The 24,716-nt window shown below is 36.1% G+C and overlaps 2 protein-coding genes across 3 annotated transcripts in view; one reads left to right on the top strand and one right to left on the bottom strand.

The window, feature by feature from the left end:
- Window positions 1–241: 241 nt before the first annotated feature.
- LOC111875452 (neurotrimin) overlaps window positions 242–24,716 on the bottom strand; it is a 290,813-nt gene continuing 266,338 nt past the window's right edge. Inside the window, exons 8-11 of one of the 2 annotated variants that reach the window (XM_023871718.2) lie at window positions 19,908–20,082; window positions 14,655–14,699; window positions 13,281–13,374; window positions 242–6,941 (exon numbers count right to left, since the gene is read on the bottom strand). In XM_023871718.2, the coding sequence (XP_023727486.1) occupies window positions 13,292–13,374; window positions 14,655–14,699; window positions 19,908–20,082 (303 nt within the window). In that variant the 3' untranslated portion in view covers window positions 242–6,941; window positions 13,281–13,291. Of the gene's footprint in view, window positions 6,942–11,853; window positions 12,067–13,280; window positions 13,375–14,654; window positions 14,700–19,907; window positions 20,083–24,716 lie in introns of those variants that run through there. The other variant, XM_023871725.2, reaches the window with a different exon arrangement.
- On the top strand, window positions 7,800–8,479 carry LOC111875384 (histone-lysine N-methyltransferase SETMAR-like). Its single transcript, XM_023871604.1, has 2 exons — window positions 7,800–7,972; window positions 8,071–8,479. The coding sequence occupies exons 1-2, from the start codon at window positions 7,800–7,802 to the stop codon at window positions 8,477–8,479; spliced, it is 582 nt and encodes a 193-aa protein (XP_023727372.1).

Below are 24,716 nucleotides of genomic sequence, written 5' to 3'. Positions count from 1 at the left end.
GTACAACTACACTTAATTCACAGTTGTTTGTTTCACCATCACCTAATGAAAATGCTACAACACCAATTTAGGATCTTAACTGCCAAACCTCATGCATCTTTGGTGCACATTCAGAGTCAGCCCAGAACACATACTGAGAAAGTGGCTCATGGGTTCCAAGACCATCAGTGAAATGGTATTACAATTTCCTGTCCATTTAAGTGATATTATCTATATAACTAAAAGAATAACTGTTCACATCTTAAAGAAATATAATCAAACATTTTTAATATTTACTTAAGGATGAATAATTAAGACAATTAGAGTCCTGCATTATAATGCATAAAAATTTATAATACACTGATTGCCTTAAAACTAAATTTGCTTTAACACAATTACTCCATAAATTAAAACTGCTATTAATTGAAATACACTGTAGACAGACATTCACACACACATACAAATATCAAATATATATCCAGTTTCTATTTATTTTATATTTCATAAACTGACAAGACAGAATATTTACACTCTTATACATCTTTATAGTACATTTTAACCCGCTCCAACTCCTTAGAAGTGCCATTTAACCAGTACCTTACAACATGTACAATGCTTTTCTTATTTTGTGGATTTAGGCAATGCGATGACCAGATCTGAATAGCAGAGTAAATACTGCACTTCTTCCTGGCTGATACAAAGCATGAGGAACAGTGACTCATATATCTCTAGATGAAACACAACACAAACAATACAATTATTTCAGTAACTTATATGTTGACTGGTTTACTTTCTTAATAGTTGTCCTAGAATATTTTAAACTCAGTAGAGAATGCAGTAGATGGAACACGTGAATGAATTACAGCAGTAAAATTTCACCTAAAAATTGGTCAAATAATATCCTACAAATAAAAAGTTACCATCATACTCATCAATTTTTGCATTACGCAGACATAACCCTCAAAAAGACCTTGTGCATTCTTTATTCCATGTTTCTCACCTACATTCAGTAGAAACTAAGCAGGAAATTTATTTCAAAAACATAGTAAACTATTAAATATATATGGCACATGCAAGAGTAACCATGGCAGGTGATATAACCAGCAGGAGACAGGGAAATCTGAGAGTCACAAATCCACCACAGAGTGCTATAAAAACTTCCTTTTGGAGGGTTACTAAAATAGATGTAATTGATAGGGCGATTTTTTTTTTTGACATTAAGTATCATTTTACCTACAAATATTATGATTTGGATACCAACATGCAGGAATTAACAAAATGGATACTAACAATAACATTCTTTTTCAACATTATTATGTTTTCTAATCTAAATGTTACAATTTTTATGATGGAGCATAAAACTTATTAAAATCTGAAATTAAATTATAAGAAGGCTAAAGAAATAAGTGATTCCAATATATGATTTCACTTACTTTATATTAAATCAGCCTTAATGTTTTGTATCCACGATCTGCAGTGGAAACAGATTGCTCTCCCATTCAATTTAGTGATTCCATCTCATACTTAATAGCATGAAAAGAATGTGACTGCATGTAAAACTGTAATTAATGTGCAATCTATTTTCAAATGACAGGGATCAGAGGGAATACATGGCATGACCATTCTCCATTCTGATACTCTTATCTACTTAAACTTCATTGTTACTTTGCACATCAGATTTTTCCTTGCCATATTAAAATTCTTCTCATATTTCTGGATCAACTGTATTTTGTTATTCTACAAAAGCTTAAGATATAGATCCATTCCTTTCTGTAATATTTAGCTGTTCCATTATTATTATTGCTTTTGGGATATGTTTGAATTTGTAATCCATTTTAAAGAATTAAAATTTAAAAAGCGAATGCAATATAAATAGCATGATAATGCATAATTTATATCAATATTTGCAGTCTAGGTAACATAATTTGTTCTTTAGTATAACAAGTCAACTGAATAACAAGCTGTGGTCATCAGATAGAGAACTGTAACAAAAATAACCTGAATATGACATGCAATGAATCCAATACAACTAAAATCATGTGTATTTACAGGTGTTAAATTGTTTCAGTCACAACATTATGTCAAAAAATTAATTTAATTTCCAATTCCCAAAGAGTTAGTATGAATTTGATATACTTCTGAGTTTGTCATTCCTGTGCACTTGCTATATTTGGAACTGAGGAAAAGCAGAATAAATAGTAATTATGCAAGTAAAGTGTTGATTTGGGGGGGGGACAAGAATAGTAACATTCTTCCAGAATTGTTTTGGTTTCAGACAAACTCTACACATGTTTCTGCACATATTATAATATGACTGGAAGAAATTTCAAAGCCAAGCACGTCAAATAATTTAAAATCTTATATTATCCTTTTATTAATTCTTACAGCCAACTTATTTCCATTATCAGTTTCAGAATTTTAATACACAGTCTGATACATTTTGGTATACAAAAAAAGTGCAAAATATTTTTCAGTTATATTCTCAGTTTAGTTTTGTTATTCCAATTCATTAGCATACATGCCTCAAAAACTTGAAAAATGCATTACCATGGAAATATATGACAAAAACTGGAGTACAACAAGGTCTCTCCATCAGGCAAATGATTCAAAAACACTGACATCTTATTCTCTGAAATCTAGCATTCAAAATAACACTACTCAGAGCAAACCTACTTCCCAAGAGCAATAAGAATCAGAACATCCACAACATAATCTTAATATTAAGTAAAAGAGCACTGGAATGCAGAATGTATCCAGGCCAAGCTGTCACACAAGGAACAGAGAAAGCTCACCAAAATAAAATTATATAATTAAAAACATAACTGTTACACACTCAAATTTAAATAGCATTCAACATATATACAAAGTGATTATTATTTTCTATTGTTATTAATATAATTATATATATATGTATAGAATGTAATGTTTTTACTAGCATTACAGATACTTAGGCAGAAGTATTTATTCATAATGAACTATGAAATTATTTTATACACTCTCAACAACTATCAACAGTTACTTCCCTAGCAGCTGTAAAATCAGCTACTGCATAGGTACACAAACTCTGTTGAGTTAAATCAAATACTTTGGTTTTGATAATCCCTTACACACAATTTATACACAATTCAATTCTATTTTTTCTCCAGGTTTGATTTTCTGTTATAATTATATTACAAACACTGTGCAATAAAAATGCATGAAACTTAAACCTTTTATCACTGGGAATGTTGGCAACAATAACAGCAGCAGCTGAAGTGATTTAAGGCTCCTCAGTAAGGTATAAAATCATAGATTAGATATAAGCATTCAATGGTATAAAGTAGATAAAATGTAAAATTATATTTCTCACGATGCACCTAACCACAAAATTGTAAATAGAAGCAGGAGGTGTATTCATAACCCCAACGCTAGATGGAGAGATTGTTTTGCCTGCCTTGGAACTCATTTGGGTTGGAAAGCTGTGATCTGAAGATGATGAAAGAGAGAAAAATCGAAATCCTCCACTGGCATCAAATCATAGCTGTCCAGTTCCAAGCAAGTCACTTTATGAAGATACCTCACATCAGCATGAATATATCATGGCAACACAGATCAGGAAGTGATACTGCAGAAGAAATGTCAACATGACATTGGATTAACTATGCGGTAGTTTAATGTACAGCTTTGAGAAATCTGAAATTTATTTTCAATAATTTTTATTAATGAAGTCTAAATTCAAGATGAAAATTTCACATCTACATATATTTTAAGCATGTTGTCATTCATGTTATTTCAGGATATTAAATTTACAGTCAGCCCCACATTATTGTTTACCAGCCAAAATATTTGGCTCCCAAAATTAAAAAAGCTATTGCTCTCAGCTTAACACTCTTGAGGGTCTCCAGTGTCTTGGTAACATCACCAGTGACAGATGTTTCTGCATCCTTATTAACCATCTTTGGTACAGGTTAAGTTATGACCAGTAAAAAAGTAAACCTCTGATTAGCAACAAGTAATTTCAGATAATAACTACCAATACCGATTCAAAGGAATCAGAAATCATTAGATTCAAGAAGGCACATTTTCTAAGTGTATTAACAGCTCTCTAAACTAAACTGTAGAATATGTAAAGTAGGAGAAAATTTTGATTTCTATACAGTAGAAAAACATTTTCATTTCTACACAATCAGGATTTGTTTAACTTTGTCCAAGTGGCAGCTGTAAGTTACTATTATTACTTCTTCTACTGTTCCTTTCTTAGGTATCCCACAAAGAAAATATTTGGATTTCATTCTTTACAATGAAACAAAAATCACTAAAAACACCTGCTTGCATCAATAACCAGAGTAAGGCCTGTATGTATGACTTCATTCAGTAACAAATTTCAATTGTGATATTCTTTGCTATTTTAGTCAGTTATTACAGAGTAATAATGAAAAATGTTTCCTTTAATAGAAATATGAAATTGCCCAGAAGTAAGTTATTCAAATTATGTATCAAATCCGGTCACTACCATGTTAATATGTGATCGTCCATTAAGAAAATGTTTTGACTGCATTTTTAAAGTTTGTATTGTTAACAACTGTTCTAAAAGTGTTGTAACATATCACTGTGCATCACTCCAGAAATTCGCTAACCAGCTCAGAAGTCACAATTAATTATCAACATACACAAATTAGAATTCCACTTTTCATAAAAGTTTTAGCACAGCGCATAGACTGCTTTCCTGTCATAATGTTTAAATTTCAGTATATTCTAAATCTAAAATACCTTCCTTCTTCTAAATATTGTTGCAGAGCTGCTTAGAAAATACTTCTGGAGAGTTATTATCGGGCATCTTTTGTTACTATTTTCAGAATTCAGCTGCAATATGAGAGGCAGTGATAGCTGAATGCATTTCAGACATTCATAATTTGGAATGTTTTCATTTTCTTTTTATCTCATCAGTGAAAAGTCAGATATTCCCTTGAAAAGTTAACTCTGACTGGTTAGAATTTTACAGCCTCTGAAAGTTAGCAAGTGAAATGTATGTCTTGGCATTATGTAACAGATAATGTGCATCCATTTAGAATAAAAACATACAAAAACAACACATTACATGGATTAATTATAAGAAAAATGTATTGTGCCACATAAATGTGACCTAGTTTTTTGTTATTTTCTTTTTCATTTAGAATTTTTAATGACTCCAATTTCTAACCCAATTTCAGAATTCAAACTCACAGGACACAGATGATATTCTTATCTCATTGGATTAAACAATTATTCAACGAAACACTTTTCCCCAGTGAAAAGTTGATATAATATATCTCCTATTAATTCAGATCTAGTTACAATTACATCTATAATTATTTCATGAATAATATTCAAATAAGATACAATATCCAATGCAATATACATGTATATCTGACATGTAGGGAAATTTTACTGCATAAAGACACATGATTTTACAATAAAAAATTAGTATACAAAAGCTTTTGTATATTTATCTTATATCATGATGGATAAACATAAGCAATGGATATAAGTGGAAACTCTCTCTCTCCCTCTGCTTTCCAGTTATACACAAAACAGAACTCTTTTAAATGGAAGGACATTAAAGTTTGCAAAATGCTAGAATATTCACAATGGTACAATTTAAATAAAACTCACAAATTTGAAACCAGATATTCAGATACTGCCTTTAACAACTTAGAACATGTCTACTGGGTAATAATTCCTAATCAGCATATTTGATGACTTGGTTATACAGAAGACACCATACAGACTACAAACAATCGTTTCACAAACATTAAATGCTAGGACCAATTGTATGAAAAAGCCAGAAAACTGACTTTATTTTAATAAGAATCAGTAAAAAAATGAAATACCAGCGACTGTGACTGTGCTTACTTGTATGTTTCAAATTGCTTTGTAGGAAGAGGTTAACAAAGTTCTGCTGACTCACAACTGGAAATTAAGGTAGTAAAACAATAATGTGAAGCAATTCATTTATAATGGAGATAACAGTGATATAAAAAAATATATAATTTCTGCAAGGGAGTTGCATTTGATTAACAGTTCTAGTGCCAACGCATTATCATCTTAAGACTACACTGAATTAACTGCCATGAATTCAACATATGCTTCCACATGATGCAAGTAAGTTGCGTAAAAATCATTCACTTTCAGTTAGCTTTACCATGATGTCAAACAGCAGGAAAATGTATCTTCAAAACAACTGTCCACTTTCCTGGTACATGTCAGTAGAAAGTTACCATCTCTTTACACAAACAAAGATGTCTAAAACAGCCATTTAAATCGAGAATGAAATGTGTCAAGTGTAACTGTTTCAGAAACATAAATTATAATACCATGTAAAAAAAACACACATCTAAAACTTCTTGCACTTTTAATAAAACCTTACTCTACCCTGCCTTCTTTGCAACATGGTTTACATGATATTACATCTCTAGACCACTTATGCAATCCCCTGATTTTATCACCATAATTCAAAGTTCTTTCGGTTCCATAGTAATGATGACATTATCCTTTTAGATTTGACTCAACACATAGTGAATAAATCCTCAAACAAATCATTTTACTTAATTTATGGCACCCAGGATAAAAGACCAAATATAATTGTAAAAACAGTGCCATCATATACAATACTGGGGAAAACTGTTATTAATTATCATAAATTACAAGAGATTCCTCTTCTCCTATTAAATTGAACTGTTAGTTCTGTTTAAGCTGCATTTCCAATTGTTGAAGTGTCTTTAAAATGTAATTAAATCCACACTGATGATTCAGTAATAAAGTTGAATCCACACACAAATTCTGGAAATACAAGATTCCATCATATATCTCCCAGGTACTCCACTTGACTGGACAAAGACTTTGTTTTTCTTACTGCCCTTTTCTGATTCAAACATATTTTCTCATAATCACCAGTGCTGTCTCAGTCATACAGTCTGAAGGAAAAGCAACAACTTCCTTGCAGTCTGTGAATAAACAGAAAGTGAAATAATTATGTCACTGTAACCTCTGTGAGACTTTCTGTAACCTCCAAATTTAAAGGGACTCTTTTAATAGTGAAAATAACCAGAAACATCCAGCTCTGTAAACAACCACAAAGGAAACATTCATCTGGAGTTTGAATCAAAGGTTCCATTATTACTTATTTATGTTACAGCAAAAAACTCTGTTACAATCACAAGGGTAAGACAGTGTAAGGCACTGCTGACAGAAGTATAGAAGGCCACAATCGTACCACACATCTTATACTGGACATCTAAAAACACATAATTCATAATGTAAAATCACTTCACATATCTCCTTGGACCTGTATTACTTTCTTTTTACCTCTTGTCTGCACATTTGAATTTCAATAGCTTTGTCACAATTCTATGCTAGATCAGAAATTGGTATGGTCTAGATTCAAGAACAACAGTATCCCTTGCTACAGCAATGCCTGACTTGCAGTTTTCAATTTATCCTGGTGAGTGCTAGAAGAAAAAAGTAGCTTTATTTTTTTAATTTCCCTAATATAAAACATCTTTAATGTGCCAAATTCATGATATACATCATACTGCTTATTATGAGGAGACTTCAATAAGTAAGGGCAAATTGACTGGATATTTAATAAGATTGGACACAACTTTATGAAGCTACTACAGCATGTATTTATAACTATAGGGCAGGTTCTGACAGCATGCAACCGATGGCAGGACAAGCACGATTCGAATGACAGTGTGAGAATCATGGCCGCCTTGCTAGAAAATTACACTGGAGAGAAGCAGCATTCTGTAATAAGATTTTTGTGGTCAGAAGGAGTTAAACTAAGGGAGATTCACAGAAGAATGATTCAACAGTATGGTGGAAGCTGTCTGAGTGAAAGGAAAGTGTACCAGAAGGTAGAGAGATTTCAAGAAGGCCAAACATCTATGACTGATGAACATCGCTCAGGTCACCCATGCACAACCGTCAGTGATGCAAATGTTGCTCACATGGACGCATTTATTGGTGAAAACAGGCGAATTTCTGTGGACACTCTTGCCCCTTTGTTGAACATTAGCATCAGATCTGCACATGGCATCATCCATGGGACTCTCAAATATTACTGTGTTCCAGGTGGGTGCTGAGACAAGTGACTGATGAACACAAATTGAAGAATGTGTTGAGTTTCAGAGCTTTCATGACATGCTACCATGCTGAGGGTGAAGAGTTTCTTGTGCACACTTTCATGGGGGATGAAACCTGGGTTCATTATTATGAACCAGAATCCAAAAGACAATCAATGGAATGGCAACACACATCCTCTCCCTCCAAGAAAAAGTTCAAGTTGGTACCATCTGCCAGAAAACTTATGCTAACATTGTTCTGGGATATGGATGGACCAACTCTTGAATACTATCAAGAGAAAGGACAGTCAGTCAACAGTTTAAGGTACAGCACCATGCTAGAAGAAAAAACTGAAGCCTGCAATTCACAGTCATTGTCACAGACTTCTGTCCGAAGGCATCCTCCTTCTCCAGCATGACCACGCACACTACTGCTGCTTATGCTGCTGCAGTTACCACCATCCATAAACCGAAATTTGAAACCATAAATCATCCCTCCTTACAGTTCAGACCTCGCTCCATCCTACTATCATGTGTTTGGCAAGCTTAAGGAAGCATTACAAGGACGAAAATTTCACGGCGATGATGAGGTGAAGGAGACGGTGCATTTCTGGCTTCGACAACAAGCAAAAACTCTTCTTCTTTTTTGTAATGGAATACAGAAGCTTGTGGAAAATTTTGAAAAGTGCATTGCAAAGGGTGGTGACTACGTAGAAAAATAACATCTTATTTGGATCTGCATATATGATGTGCATCTCAATATAACGCAATTTGCCCTTATTTAAGTCCCTGTGTATGTAAGGTGGTACACTACTATTTGCACCTGGTATGGTGTCATCATTACTACTGAATGAATAAATAGATGAATAAAATATTAACTGTTAAATGAGTGCTGAAACTGACATTAATATTCTTCCTTCTGATTTTATAAAACCCTTTTTACACTGTGTCTCCCTTAGCTTCTCATGATTTTCGTTGGTGGAATTTGTAGTTCTGTCATTTGTGTGAAATTTCGTATCTTTGGCATTTTCATCTGATACATAGTAATATTGGTGTTAGTTTTATAGAAATCGGTATTTTACATACATATGATATATATGAATATATTTTCCTTACCTGTGCTGTCTGTATGGAGTTTTGACTGCAATTTCCATGAAGGTTATATGTGGTGAAAGGTGGTATGTGTCTTATGGGCTTTGTAAGATAGGAGTGCTGTTATCCAGTGGCAAGAAGTTATATTTAGAAGCATGAACAAAGGGCATTCCATATATAATGCCTCCTATTTTTTTGTGTTAATATGTGATATCTGAGATGGATGTTGGCTGTGTTGTAGTAAAGGGTGAACCTTCCAACTGTTAGTTTGATTGTCATGTGACAGACAGCGACAGCAGAGCAGTCTACCAAAATGGTGTCTGACATAGAAGTGCATACGAAATAGAGATGTGTTATTGAATTTCTCACTGCCAAACAAATTGCACCCCTTTTTTTTGGGGGGGGGAACTTATTTATTAACAATCAGAATTACGTACATTCTATAGGTTAATGATTTCGCTAAGGACTATTACATGTCATGCGAGGAAAATGTCCATCAACATTACCTCTTCAGAAATNTTGATCTTCTGCCTATAAGCCAGGACATCTGCTTGGTCAGTAAATCTATTTGTTTACGTTTTTTTGTTATGTGGCATTTCCACGTCATTTTGCAGTCTAGATGCATTCCGAGGTATTTAACTTCTTCTTTGCTAGGAATAACGGTGTTATTTATATGGACGACTGTTGGTTTCTTTTTCCTTAATGTAAAGGTAATATGAACGGACTTACTTTCATTTATCTTTATTCTCCATTTCTTGAACCAATCCTGGAGGGTATCGAGATGTTGTTGTAGATGTACTGTGGCTAGCTCCAGGCTTTTATTGTTTGATAAGATCGCTGTGTCATCTGCGAACGTGCCGGTAGTGGTGTTTGTTGATGTTGGAATGTCTGATGTGAAGAGTACATATAGCATTGGACCCAGAACGCTACCTTGAGGTACACCTGCTTTAATGGGGTAAATTTCTGACGTCTCGCTTCCTACTTTGGTTTGGAAATATCGGTCGTTCAGATAAGATTTGAAGAGTTTGGGGTATGGGGGTCGAAGAGTCTTTCTGATTTTAAATAGCAAGCCGTCATGCCAGACTCTATCAAACGCTTGGTTTACGTCCAGAAACGCAGCTGTACAGTAATTTCCCGCTTCTAAGGATTTGTTGATTTCGTCGGTTATTCTATGCACTTGTTGTATAGTTGTATGTCCTGGTCGAAAGCCGAATTGGTGTTGAGGTATCCATGTATTTGTTGTGAGGTCATCCTTAATTCTGCGGAGTATGATTAAATTGCACCCATTGACATCCATCTACGCTTGCTAAAGGTGTACAGACAATACAGTGGATGTCAGCACAGTGAGGCGGTGGGTAGTGTGTTTCAACAGTGGCGAAAGTGAAGTGCACAACAAGCCATGCCCTGGGCGTCCCTGCTCAGCTGCCACTCCTCACAATGAACAGCACCTCGATCAGCTCATCCATACAGATCGGCAGATAACAACCAGAGAACTGTGTGCATGGCTTAATATCGGCTGTAATGCATTGAATATGATGTTGGGGAAGCTGGATTGTCGCAAAGTTTGTTTCAGGTGGGTCCCGCTGATGCTTACACAGGACCACAAAACTCATCGAATGGAAGTCTCTTAGGACCTGTTGCACCAGTTTGAGGCTGAAGGTGACAAGTTTCTGGACAGCATCATCACCAGAGATGAATGTGGTGTCACCACTATGAGCCAGAATCCAAAAGACTGTCCATGGAGTGGCGACACTCAGATGCCCCAAGAAAAAAGAAGTTCAAGACACAGCCATCGGCAGGGAAAGTGATGTGCACGATCTTTTGGGATAGGCAGGGTGTGATTTTGTTGGATTTCCTGGAGCCTGGTAAGACTGTCAATTCTGAATGCTACAATATGACGCTGACTAAGCTGAAAGCCAGAACTTCCCGAGTCAGGCCAGAGAAGCAGACAACCTTTCGCTTGCAACACAATAACACTAGACCCCATACCAGTTTGGCGACCCCCACACATTGCAAAGTTTGGCTGGACTGTCCTACCACATCCACCTTATAGCCCCAATTTAGCACCTTCAGACTTCCATCTCTTTGGGCCTATGAAAGATGGACTACATGAGCAACATTTTCCAAATGACGACACTGTCATTGGAGCTGTAAGAAAGTGGCTAGCCTCTGCTGGTGCAGACTTTTAGGGCGCAGCATACAGGCTCTTGTTCATCGCTGCCAAAAGTGCATAACGAATGGTGGTAATTATCTGGAAAAATAGCTGTAAGTAGCTGAAATCTTGCTCTATTTAACTGCATTATTATGCTTTCTGTATCTGTTGTAGTGTTCATTAAAACAATATGAGGCATTATATACGGAACGCTCCTCATTGTTCAGTCACATAACTGACATGTCATAAACAGATTTTTTTTCGTTTTCAGTACCATGTTCAATGTCAAGAATAGTTCTGGGGCTCAACAATTCTTATACTTAATCACGCTGGAGACTTATTCCAAGAAATAATGAAGTACAGTGTGGGAAGTATGTTGCTAACTTCCATCTAGTTCACAGATTAAGAATGTACAAAGCTTTACCTCCATGCCCATAAACAATTTCATGCCCATTTGATTAGGAACAGGAACCCGACAATTTTCAAAAGTATACAAAGCAGCGAAATTTTTATTTTAACTTCTCATTTATTGTTACAAAATGAATGAACATTGAATGCCATTTTATTTCACATACATTACACTATGTCTTCTTCATTTGTCTTCAAAGAAATAAGGACCTATGACTCTGAATTTTGCCACTCTGCGGCAAACAGTCACATACTGTTAGCAGTGTAAAGAGGCTGTTGATGGAGATGCTGTGGATTTTTCCTCTCCCTAATAGCGAAAATTCTATTTGCTGACACAGTGGAAGTGTGCTTCATCTGTCATAAGGATAATGACATTGTCAGATAAAATTCTGATTAAGCGCCCAGCTACAGTGCTACAGCTTGCCATGTCACAATCACGTAACTCTTGCACCACCACCATTTCGTATAATGGAAATTTAGATCCTTCTTTAAAATTCTCCTCATGCTGTGATCACATATTCCTACAGCAACAGATGTCTCCTGGCTGAACGCCTAGGACTCCTTTAGAATGAGTGCCTCATAGCCTCAAAGTTCTGTGGCAATTGCACTGTACGCATACTGCTTGGTGGTTTCTCTTTTAACATGAAAGTATTGGTTCCGAAGTTTTCTACCCATAACTGTATGGTATTGTAGCACGGAACTTTTCCATGACCAGCATTATTGAAATGCTTGTGAAACATTTGCTGCACTTTAACAAAGAAGTTGCCATTTTTAAAAAACGTTTCAAAAGGAGAATTAAACTGCTCCATGCCTACTGCAACGGCATCAGTGAAGCTAGCAAATGATACGGTCCCCACCATCCCATCCTCCGGGGCTGCCAACATAACGCATCTTAAAAATCGTCAGGTTCCTTTGCCACATCCTGTATTAACTGATACTTTTTACCTAACCTAACTTCTCTATCTTTACTGAATTCACTAATTCTAATTAACTCCATGCACACAAATCTATTACTGCAGTGAAGTTCTGTTTTCATCTATAAAGGAAAATCAAGTAAACGAACATCACCACCCTAGAAATTATGGAGGAAATGTGTACAAAATTTTAAAAAACTGTGCTACATGAAATAAGTATGTTACTGGATTTAACCTAAAACAATAACAATTCTCTTTCCTGAAATCATCCACCACTGCCACCTGAAGAACTGGTTGCAATCACAATGCTTCAACAGTTATGAGTTAATGGAAGGTATCAAAACATGGCTGAACTCACAGGTAGCACACTTCCTTGAACCAGGTATACAGAAACCTATTCCCCGATACAACAACTGACTCAATTCCGGTGGTGACTTTGTTGAGATGTAGCTGAAGTACATACATATTTTTTTTGTATATAATAGCATTTTTTCTCATTGCTTGTTTTGTTAACAGCTCACCAGGGGTTGCTTTCGAATAGCCCTCATGCAAATAATGAAAAATCTATAAGTACATATAATAAGGCATTGCTGCTTATATGAATGTCATTGCTAAAGTGTGTTGAACCCACTAAAGCAAAATTTCTGAACTTACCACAAAACTCACTACAGCAGAAAAGTACCAAGACTGATGACTGTAAGTACTGATGTTAACCTGGGCACAGTGCTGTCACTATTGATCCGTCCTTCTGGAAACAAAAGCAAATAATATATTAAATTTCTGCTGTAACTTTCCCAGTAGTACTAACAACTCGAAAGAAATATTTTTTTTTATTTCAATATATGTATAAGAACACAGAATATCAGAATAATTTTCACAAATACTGAACTACACTTCTGCATGAGACCCAGCAAAAGTCCCATGCATAAGCAATTTTTTAGTACACTGTTGCCTCCATTGTCCCATTTGTATTTTATGTATTTCATCTACTTCCTGGGTGCTAAACCCAATTCACGCCAGCATCTCCTTCACTATACTGGGTTTCTGCATCATGCCACTTTTCACAGCAATAATGTAGAAATTATCTACAACAGAGGACAGGCTGGTCCAATATTTGATGTAACAGTGGTGGAGGAAAAGGGGGGGAGTAGGAGAAGTAGAAAGATGATGACAAGGAGGATGACCAGGAGAAGGATAAGAATGATGATGACAAAGAGGAGGATGAAGATAGGAGCTGCAGCACAGAATTACAAGAAGAACTGGAAATTTTAGGATGGCTTCTACTTGCGGAGTAAGGAATATAAGACAATCTATCTTTAACCTATGGAACACTTAATATGAATATTGGAGAATATCAAAGAATATTAAAAAGTTTTATAGAGCAGACTTTGGTTGCAACTAAGGTGAGAATTTAAGATTGAGTTGCTGTATGTGTACTTTTTAAATGATGCAAATAAATTCTAAAAGGTTCAATGATGGTACTCGTATAGTACACTGGGAATAATAGCATTTCTGGATTTTTCTCATTGTTTAGTATTCTGAAGAGAACATATGGTTTCAGGAAATGGATCTGTTTCCATTCTCAGTTGAATGGATGAGAAAGTAACTTCTTAGTTAGGTCTATTAGAAAGAGTTAATCTCAATCACTGAACAACCTACGTCAGTCATCTAACTCAATGTAAGCACTTAAAATTAGATCCATCATACTGAAGTCACAAGCATGAAAGGACTTAAAACCTTTGATTGGATTAATTCTTTCCAATTTACCCAATTGAGTAAGTTCCTCCCTTCCTTCACACCTGACAGAGCTAGATGAAGTTTTTGGAGAACTGTGTTCTGCTTGGAATATCAGATGATGGAAACTCCAGAAACCCAACAGTACAAAAGGAAATAATATATAAAAATCACTGGTGGAGGTGACAAAAAATTCTTACTAAAATGGTTATCAGGCTAGTATACTTGTACTACATTATTTTGTAAAGTCATAACATTTCATTTGACCTACAAACTAGAGTCAGGATAACCTACCTTCCAATTTACTAGTTTCAGCAGTTGCCGCATGGCTTTCATTCTCTAAAGCAAATAATAACAAAAAAAATTAATAATAAAGTATACTGGCATTAATGAAACAAATTAAGAAAAGCACAAATTATAAAGACAATGCAACAATTAACACTTCTAATTAATCACAGCAGACCTCAGAAATGTACATCACATTGTAATGTTTTTGGAACAGTTAATGTCTCACTGTCAGTAGCGACTTATAATCTAGATGTCAGTTCTTTCTTGTTCACTATTTAACCAGCCACCACTGCACTGTCCTATTCTTCCATCTTTCACTAAGCTAACCTGTACTTATGTGAATTGGACTGTCAACACAACATAAAAAAGTATATCTTCAATGTGGAGACAAAATAGAAGTTGCTTATTTATTGTAAGCAGGTGTTTCGACCTTCACTTAGGTCATCATCAGGCAAATTCCACGAAATATAAACTAAGTTACTTGAATTTAGTTGCCCTAATATAGATCCATGTAGATCACAGTGGACGCACGGTCTAAGGCATGAACAGTCTTCGCCCGCTCGAACACTGGGTTCATGGTTGCTCTGTGTATATGTAGAGGCCTTGCAAAGGGCTGATCCTCCATCCAAAAAATCCTACTGACTATGTAAGATTAAGAAGTGAAAAGTGGCCAAGGCCCAACAAAGGGCTGTAGAGCCATAGACAGATAAATATGGCTCCACATTATGCAATTTTTTGTAGTTGTGATTATTAGCAATACATTTTAAAGAATGTAAACAACATATAAGCAAGTTAAAGCAAAGTAAGCTTGTTGTTAAAAGTTAAAACTTACTGTATATAGTCGGAATTAATAATTATTATTTATTAATATGTATAATACAACTAAAACTCATATAAAAGCTAAAATGCAGTTTATAACTCATTGTGTTAAATGTTTATTTTAAGTAATTCCTAATAAATCATCTCAAAGTACGTTATAATTAAACGCAGTTTTATTGGTGTTGTGGGGTCGTGGATTTTATAGGATCTGAAGAATCTGAAGACCACCTTAGGACACTAATATTTCATTCTTGTAATCATCAATTCGTCGGTTTCCAGTTAATAGAGCTTTCTAAATCATTCAGTGCCAGATATCACAGCTTTTATTGTAAAGTACTGCACGACAAAGAAGAGGCAGTTACCGAAAATTATTGGAGGAGAGAAAAGTATGTAGCACGTCCACAAAGTAAGTTTCCCACTCATCCCACAACTAGCAAACCTTATATTGCGGGAAGCGACCGCGCGTACGTGATAGAGCAATGACGTAGCATGGCGCATGCACAAACGGAATTTCCCGCGTTCCCACAGTAGCATCGTTGCAGCTGTTGAAGATGGAGGCTCTTATTCCAACTCCCGCCGACTGTGAAGTGCGGTCGGTGATGAAGTTTTTCAATGCACAGAGCATAGCACTGATCGAAATTCATCGTCAGCTGTGCCAGGTCTATGGGCCTAACGTCATGAGCAAGCAGATGGTACGTCGCTGGTGCAGACAATTTTCAGCAGGTCGACAAAGTGTGCATGATGAGAAGCGCAGTGGGCGGCCATCCATCATTACAGACGACCTGGTGGAGCTTGTGCGGGAACGCATTATGGAGAATCGTCGCGTCACAATTGCAGAACTCAGCAATCATGTCCCGCAGATTTCCCACTCCTTGTTGCACGAAATTGTCACGGAGCATCTGTTGTTCAGGAAATTGTGTGCCAGGTGGGTGCCGAAGCAACTGACACCAGAACACAAAACAAGGCGCATGGAGTCAGCACTGACCTTTCTGCAGCGGTACCGTGATGATGGCGACGAGTTTCTGGACCGCATCATTACAGGTGATGAAACGTGGATTGCATACATTACCCCAGAAACCAAGCAGCAGTCAATGCATTGGCGTCACAGTGGATCCCCCTGTAAGACGAAATTCAAGCAGACGTTATCGGCGCGGAAAGTGAGGTGCACGGTATTCTGGGACAGACGAGGCGTTCTCCACGTCGACTTCCTGACCAGAGGTGAGACAGTGAATGCTGAGCGTTACTGTGAAACACTGCAGAAATTGCGACGGGCCATTCAGAACAAGCAGCGTGGGATGCTTAGTGGCGGTATTGTCTTCCTGCATGATAACACTAGGCTGCACACAGCTCGATGGACAGCAAGTCTCCTGCAGGAGTTTAGCTGGGAGGTGTTTAATCATCCACCCTACAGCCCAGACCTCGCTCCCAGTGATTTCCATCTTTTCCTGCACCTCAAGAAATTCCTGTCTGGTGAGCGTCAGCATTTTGAGAATGATAGAGAGGCAGAGATGGTTGTCACACAGTGGTTCCAATCCCAGGCGGCAGACTTCTATGACACAGGTATTCAAAAGTTGGTCCCACGGTATGACAAATGTCTCAATTCCGGTGGCGATTATGTTGAAAAATAGCTGAACACTTGCTGTATCTGTTGCAATAAACATTTCCATGAAATTGTGTTTTGTTTCTGTAAACAGCCCCAGGGAAACTTACTTTCTGGACGAGCCTCGTAGTAAGAAGAAAAATATACAAAATACCCACTAAGACTCTGGAAGTGGCTTACCATGAAATTACTGTTTTCCATTAATTAATGATGACAGTAAGGCTTCTTAGCCACTATTACTCTGTATTGTTAATCATAAACCTGAAAATAATTTTGGAGAAGTACAGGCAATCTTCATTTATCTTAAATCATGATCAGTTATAAATGGTTTGGAAATGGATCACTTCTTCTCCACAAGAAGAATGGACTGTGAACCAAATGGAATAGTAGAGTTTGTGGGAGTGGATATGCACTCAAAATTTGGAAATCTTGTTTTATTTTTTCTTTCAACATAGACCATTGTTCTGATAATGTGCCATCATTACTTTGAAATTTAAAGTTCTTGATTTATTCTTCTTCTCAGTATACAGCTCTTGGACAACTTTCAATATTGTGACTTAGAGTCCTACTCCTATGCAACAGCTCAGTAAAACATTCCTGTGGAAGTGTATGCACAACAACAGGACATCCACTGCTAAGCAACAGATCAGTAAACAAACCTTCTCAATAATAGAGAGGCTGTGTTTTCTGCAGGGTTCATGCTGAGGGGTTATAAAGGCACAAAGAAAGTTGTGCAGTTACAGTGAGACTGGTATAACTACTCACACTGTGTGGAAATCTGTTGCCAGGATATGACTAGCAAAGACTAAGAACCCTAGTGCATAACAGTGAACTGTAAAGAATGTGGATTAGTGATAGCACTGCATTGCCTGTAGTCCCAAGTAGTGAATTTATAAGGTACAATAAATACAATCATCCATCCAGAATCTGTCTGTAAGTCATGCACAATCCCTGCACATGACAATATGATGTTTGGGTTTCCTTTTCATAAAGCACGACTTTTGTGCTTTTCATGCTTCTAAACTGATTTAGACAATTAAGTGGGTCTCGGCAGTTTTGGCCCAATCCTATCTGGCTGATGCCCAGAGGTCTGACTTCTATTACCGGTACATGTTATTCGTGTACAGTGATCCCTATTTAATAGGGGGGTTACATTCTCTAATTACACCACAGATATAAAAACAATGTGGTACATGGACTTCATTATTGTGGGAAATAAGGAGTTAAGGGGAATAAGTCCCAAAATTGTTACAAAAGCTCAAGGTTAAAAAGAAACAAGTACAGTATGTACATACTCATATATGCTATTAGGTAGCAGCTTTTATGTATACCTATTATACGTACATACTCGTATACAAAATCTTCTTCTATTCATGGAATATAGCTTTTTTTTTAAACAGCATGTGCACTTTCTGGCATGCTTGCTTCATGACTAGCCCTGGTGGCTGCTTGATTTGTTTTAATAGTTCTGACAGAGGATTCATTAGCAAGAAATGCCTTCCAACAGATGCTACACTTTCACCACACCCCTTTTATCAAGAATGCCAATTTTCTGTTCTAGAGTCATTACTTTTCTGTGATATTTTAGCAGTAGCATCACTATATTTATGTTCTGAGGCAATATTTTTGGACAAAACTATATAATACTTCATATTTAAAAGAAAAAGAAAGAAAAGCAAGGTTATTATGAGTCTGTGATGGCTGGACCACACTACCCAGCACAAGTATTCTCACAGCAAGTCACGGCATCACTGTGAGGATGGGCACTGGGTGTGGGTATGTTGTGAACTCAATTGCACATACATCTGTGCTATTTGATCTGCACATGCACACAGGCTGACCAATGGATAATTAACTGTGTGTCATATATAATGGGAGTCTAAATATAAATCATGTACAATCAGAATGTGTTCATCAAACCCATGTAAACAAAGGATTATTATGCACATTAGGTGAGAACATAGCAATGCATGATCAGTATTCTATGCTTGTTACCTTGAGTTTGGAGGTTTGTGTTATTGCATTTAATAAGTGATTTACATATGTTCAATGTTATGGCACCTGAGCATTGTGTTATAGGAATACTGTCGCATGAGCCGAGTGCTGAGGAAGCACATGCATACAGCTCTCTTGACACTTCCAGAGGCCCATGTGAACCCAAGAGATGCTTCTAGGTTGTGTTTTGTTTGAACGTGTTGTCACTTAGTGTAATGCGTGTTACTTGTCTGTTGTGTCCTATTGTGTACTACTGCCACCGGGCTAAAACCCAATTGCAGTATAATAAATAATGTAATCATGTTTACCTCTAGAAGCATGGTTGCGAAGTATGACAGTCACTGTGAGCTTAGAAGGGGTGCAGGGCAGCCATGTGTCTAGAACTATGCAGGAAGCCAAAAACTTCTGTGACTCAAGCTAGTTCAGTGCAAGATGCAGGAAGAGGAAAGGGCAGTGACATAGATGAAATCACAGTCAACAAACACAAGCTAACATCAAGATTTGAAATGGCTACTGACAGTGAGATAGCGACTATTCCAAAAGACAATATACATCTCAATATTTTACTTTAGAATTATATTCAAATGGTTATTATTAGCAATTATTATGTTATGAATTTGTTTCAGGTTGTGGTTTTAAATTGTTAAAAACAAACGTACACGTTATAAAGTCTGCAGACATGCAGCCTTCTTTGTTTCACAATTTGGTTTCTTCTACAAAATCATTTTCTTTACAGGACCAAACTTGTCCAAGGAACAGACTCTCTATGAACATCCCAACACATGAAAACAATCTGTATTTGCAAATAACTAAGGTAAAAAGCAAATGGGGCTTTTAATACATACTTATGGTAAAAGAATGTGGTTTTGCCTGAATCGTCCACCCATAAAAATTTCTTGCTCGAAGTGTCACTATGAAGTCTCCTGGTGGAAGATCTTTTAACTGATACTGAAGTTGATAAACATTGCCTTCTTCTCCATCCTGCACAGGTGTTGCTATCACTTGCCATTTCCCAGGTTCCTGGAAAATATCATCAAATGGACACAGTGGGACCCACTGGAAAACATTTCTCTGCCTAAGATATTCAAATCAGTTGGTCCCAGAAATGTTCTTTTTAGACTAATTTATCTATTTATTTACTTGTATTATATTTAATACTGTTCCCTTAGCTCTGAGTATACACCACTGAATGACAGAAAGGCTAGCCATTAATGAATTGGAAAGAAAGTGGCCTTAACCTACTTTAAGGTAATATTACTTCATTTTCCAGCTGACTGAAAAGAACAATAAGAAACCAAAATCATGACAGTTGGTGTCCTGACCTTTACTTGAACCAGGCAACACACAAACACAGGTTATAAAATCAATATCTGGTAGGTATAATAATAAGGTGGACATACAGTTTCTAAAGATAGATGGGAAACTTACGGACAATCGCTTGATGATTGCTGAGTCTTTGAACAAATATTTTCTAACTATAGCTGATAATATTAAAAGGGTAATGAATGGACATGTTATTGGGACTGATTCAGCTAATCATGCAAAATATATGAATCAAGCCTTCATTAGACCATTCCCTAAAATTCACTTAAATCAGACTACATATAAGGAAATTGAAAGGGTAATTGGGTCCTTTAAACCCAAATCCTCTAATGGATATGATGAGATCTCGGTTAAAATTTTAAAACGCAGTGAACCATTTATTAGTTCTCCACTAGCCTATATTTGTAACAGAGCCTTTGTAACTGGTGTTTTCCCCACCAGGTTAAAATATTCAGTAATAAAGCAGTTATTCAAAAATGGAGATAAAACCAATATGTGTAATTACAGACCGATATCATTAATGACATCTTTCTCCAAAGTTTTTGAAAAGATTATTTATATAAGAATGCACCGACATGTAATGAATACTAATATACTAGCTAAAGATCAGTATGGTTTTAGGAGTAAACCATCAACTGAAATAGCCACATATGAACTAGTTAATGAAGTATTAAATGCTTTGAACAGTGGTATGTTTGTTGGTGGTATCTTTTGTGATCTCAAAAAGGCCTTTGATTGTGTTAATCACGATATATTACTATCGAAATTGGAATTTTACAGCGTGGCTGATAAGGCTGGTGCTTTGATTAAGTCGTACCTTGCTGATAGGCATCAGAGAGTTGTTGTGAATAACGGTCTGAGGTACTCAGAATGGGGGAAAATTAAAAACGGAGTCCCCCAAGGTTCGATTCTGGGTCCTTTGTTGTTTTTGTTGTATATAAATGACTTGCCCTATACCGTATTGAACAAGTCCAAACCCATTATTTTTGCTGATGATACTAGCATAGTCATTACTAACCCTAGGTCTGCTGATTATGAATTCAAGGCTTCTTTAATATTTAAAAACATAAATGATTGGTTTCAAGATAATCTATTACATTAAATTTCGAGAAGACACATTTTATTGAATTTTTGACTAAGAACGACCAGCTGATGGATATTCATATTGATGATGAGGATGACGATCGGATTGTTAACACTACAAATACTAAATTTCTGGGGCTTATTATTGATAACACATTGTCTTGGAATGGACATGTGGATTGGTTAATGTCTAGATTGGGCTCCGCATGTTACGCAATTAGAGCCCTAAAATCTTACATGTCTCAGGGTACATTAAGAATGATTTACTTTTCTTACTTCCATTCAATTATGACCTATGGTTTGATTTTTTGGGGAAGTTCCCCTTATAGTATACATATCTTTAGGATGCAAAAAAAAAGGGCAATTAGAATTATAATGAACTCTGGGAACAGAGATTCATGTAGGGAATTGTTCAGGGAACTGGAAATTTTACCCCTTCAATCTCAGTATATATTTTCTCTTGCAATGTTCGTGGTTAATAATAAAGATCAATTTAAGTTAAATTCTGAGTTATATAATAGGAATACAAGATATAATAATAAATTCCATTATCCTATATGTAAGTTGACTGTATTTCAGAAAGGAGTGTGCTACAATGGGATTAAGGTTTTTAATTGGCTTCTTCCTAATATAAGGAACTTGGCTCAAGATGTTAAACATTTTAAAATTGTTTTAAGAAGATTTTTGTTGATGAACTCGTTTTATTCCTTGGAAAAATACTTTGACTGTAAATTTGACTCCAATAATTAACTGTGATCTATTATGGTATTGAATAATGTAATGAATCTTATATTAACAATCAACAATCAACTAACTAAGACCTTAATCTTATATTGTTATTTCTATGTAGTGTTATTTGTACTATCAATGACTAATTCCTTATCCTATACGTAGTGGATTTATGGAATGTAAATAAATGGGATGAGATGAGTATGGAATTTCAGAAGGAACAATATGCTGCTGGTTGAAAGAAGAAAACAAACTGCATTCATCTGTTGATTCCATAGAATTCATATGACTGTAAAGGAAGAATGACTATACTTCATGAAAACAATTATGTAGATGAGTGTTTGCCAAAGTGGTTCCTACAAAAGCATGGCGTACAGATGGCATAATTTGAAAGTTCAAACAGTTCAGTTTAACAGTTTACTCAACATGGTTGAGACATACAAAACTTCTGAAGGATGGCTTTGAGGTGGAAGGTTTGACAGGTGAACCTGCACCTGGTGATAGTGCATCAGCAAAACAGTTATGTGAAACTCTACATACAACACCTCAAAATGATGAGTACATTGAAGTTCAATTGTTCCATCATGATGAAATGGCACTATACTACGAACTGCTCCAAAACAGATCATTAGATCTTGAAAAAGTACCCAGCATATGGGATATGAAAACTAACAAAAAGTGAACCTGTTACTGTGTTCCAGTAAGACTGGAAATCACACGCTGAAACCAGTGCCCATCAGCAAAAACCCTAGTCCCTGGTATTTCAGGCACATAAACACATTAATTTTAATTTTGTGCATCCTGCCGTGTTACAATATATACAACCTCTTTATTTGACCGTCACAACACAGCAAGTATAGAACTTCGAGGACAATGGTCAGTATAGTTCTGCTACATGTTTCAGCCATGAGTGGCCATCATCAGGCAAACACACTTCAACAAACATACACCACTGAACTGCAGTATATAAAATTTGATACAATGTTATAAATCATTTGAGATAAATTGCACAAGAATACAATAAGTAAGTTATTTAAAACACTAACAAGTCATATATAAAAAATTAAAATTTGATTGATGTTTAATAACATCGAATCGGTCGTTGGTTTTACTTTTCATACATTTCTGTTGACGAATAGTAAATTCGAGTTTCTTATAAAATTGTGTAGGAGGTCCAATAATGTTGTGAAATAATTAATGGAATAGTTGGGGCTTCATCATATGGAGAATTGTACGTATTGTATGGAAAGCAATCAACTCATGGCTGAAACATGTAGCAGAACTATACTGAGCATTGTCCTTGAAGTTCTATATTTTCTGTGTTGTGACGGTCAAATAAAGAGGTTGTATACATAAACACATCTTCAAGAACAGTTCCAGTGCTTGGATGAAATGTGACATTTTTGCCTGCAGGTTTGAAACTGAATTTATGCCATCAGTAAGAAATCACTTGCATTCCAAAATATGTGAAAAGAAGGCTTTTCTTTTTTCTGTTGGATCACTGTCCAGTCCATCTTTCTGCTGATGTCCTGATATTGAAAGCTGGAAAGATTACATCTACATATCTGCAAAAGAATACAACTGCAATGACTCAGTCAACTGATCAAGGCATCATTCAAGCCTTCCAAGCCTACTACTGCTGCTGCAAGATACTTGGTGGAGTTGTAAATAACTGCAAATTATGGAATTTCTGAAGACATCAGTGCCAAAGGTTGTTGCATACAGTTTTGTTTTAGCTTTAGGGAAATTAGGCAAACTATTACTTTAAATTTCTAGAAGAACTGTGTTGGAAAGCATAACATCTTGAAAGACAAGGTGAAGTTAACCCTTTTGCGCGGTGATTTAAATTCCGTGGCCGTCTCTCTGGCGGTAATATATTCAGCCGGCCATTTAAATTTTGCTCGAAAATGATTTATTCATCATTGTTCTTAAATTATATGAGATAGGAACATGAAACTTTCACTAAAATGATCTTAAAAGGTGGTTTTATAACCTTACCTTATAATATGAGTGCCCTGTATCTCGGCAATGGAAGCAGGTTGTTTCGTATTTGAGCAGTGAATGGTACGCCTTGAAGCATGAAACTTTCATTAAAATGATCTTAAAAGATGGTTTTTATAACCTTTCCTTATAATATGAGCACCCGGTATCTCAGCGATGGAAGCAGGTGTTTAGAATTTGAGCACTGTAAGGTAGGCCTTGAAGCATTCTTCTAACACAACGCTGCCCCACATTCACCGCTCCAATATTGTGTATCTTTTCTTTGGCGATTTTTTTAACCACACATCTTCTGTGCGGCTTTGCCTTCTTCCCCATTAGGGGTATACGTTCAAGGAAATGTCTTTCCGTGAGCTGTTTAGTTGCCAGGTCAGCTGTAGTAAATTCAATGTTACGAGTTATCATAACAAGGGGTTGTTGCTATGCCTTTGATATTCCATCCATTTTGGCGGCAGTAGATGTCGTAGGGGTGACCACAGAATTCATGAAGTTATTCTAAGAACTGACTGGTATGTAGTGCA

The sequence above is a fragment of the Cryptotermes secundus genome, unplaced genomic scaffold (genome assembly GCF_002891405.2).
Source record: "Cryptotermes secundus unplaced genomic scaffold, Csec_1.0 scaffold589, whole genome shotgun sequence".
NCBI lineage: Eukaryota > Metazoa > Arthropoda > Insecta > Blattodea > Kalotermitidae > Cryptotermes > Cryptotermes secundus.
The sequence above is the reverse complement of the archived record's forward strand: the minus strand, read 5'-3'. Positions and strand labels throughout refer to the sequence as shown.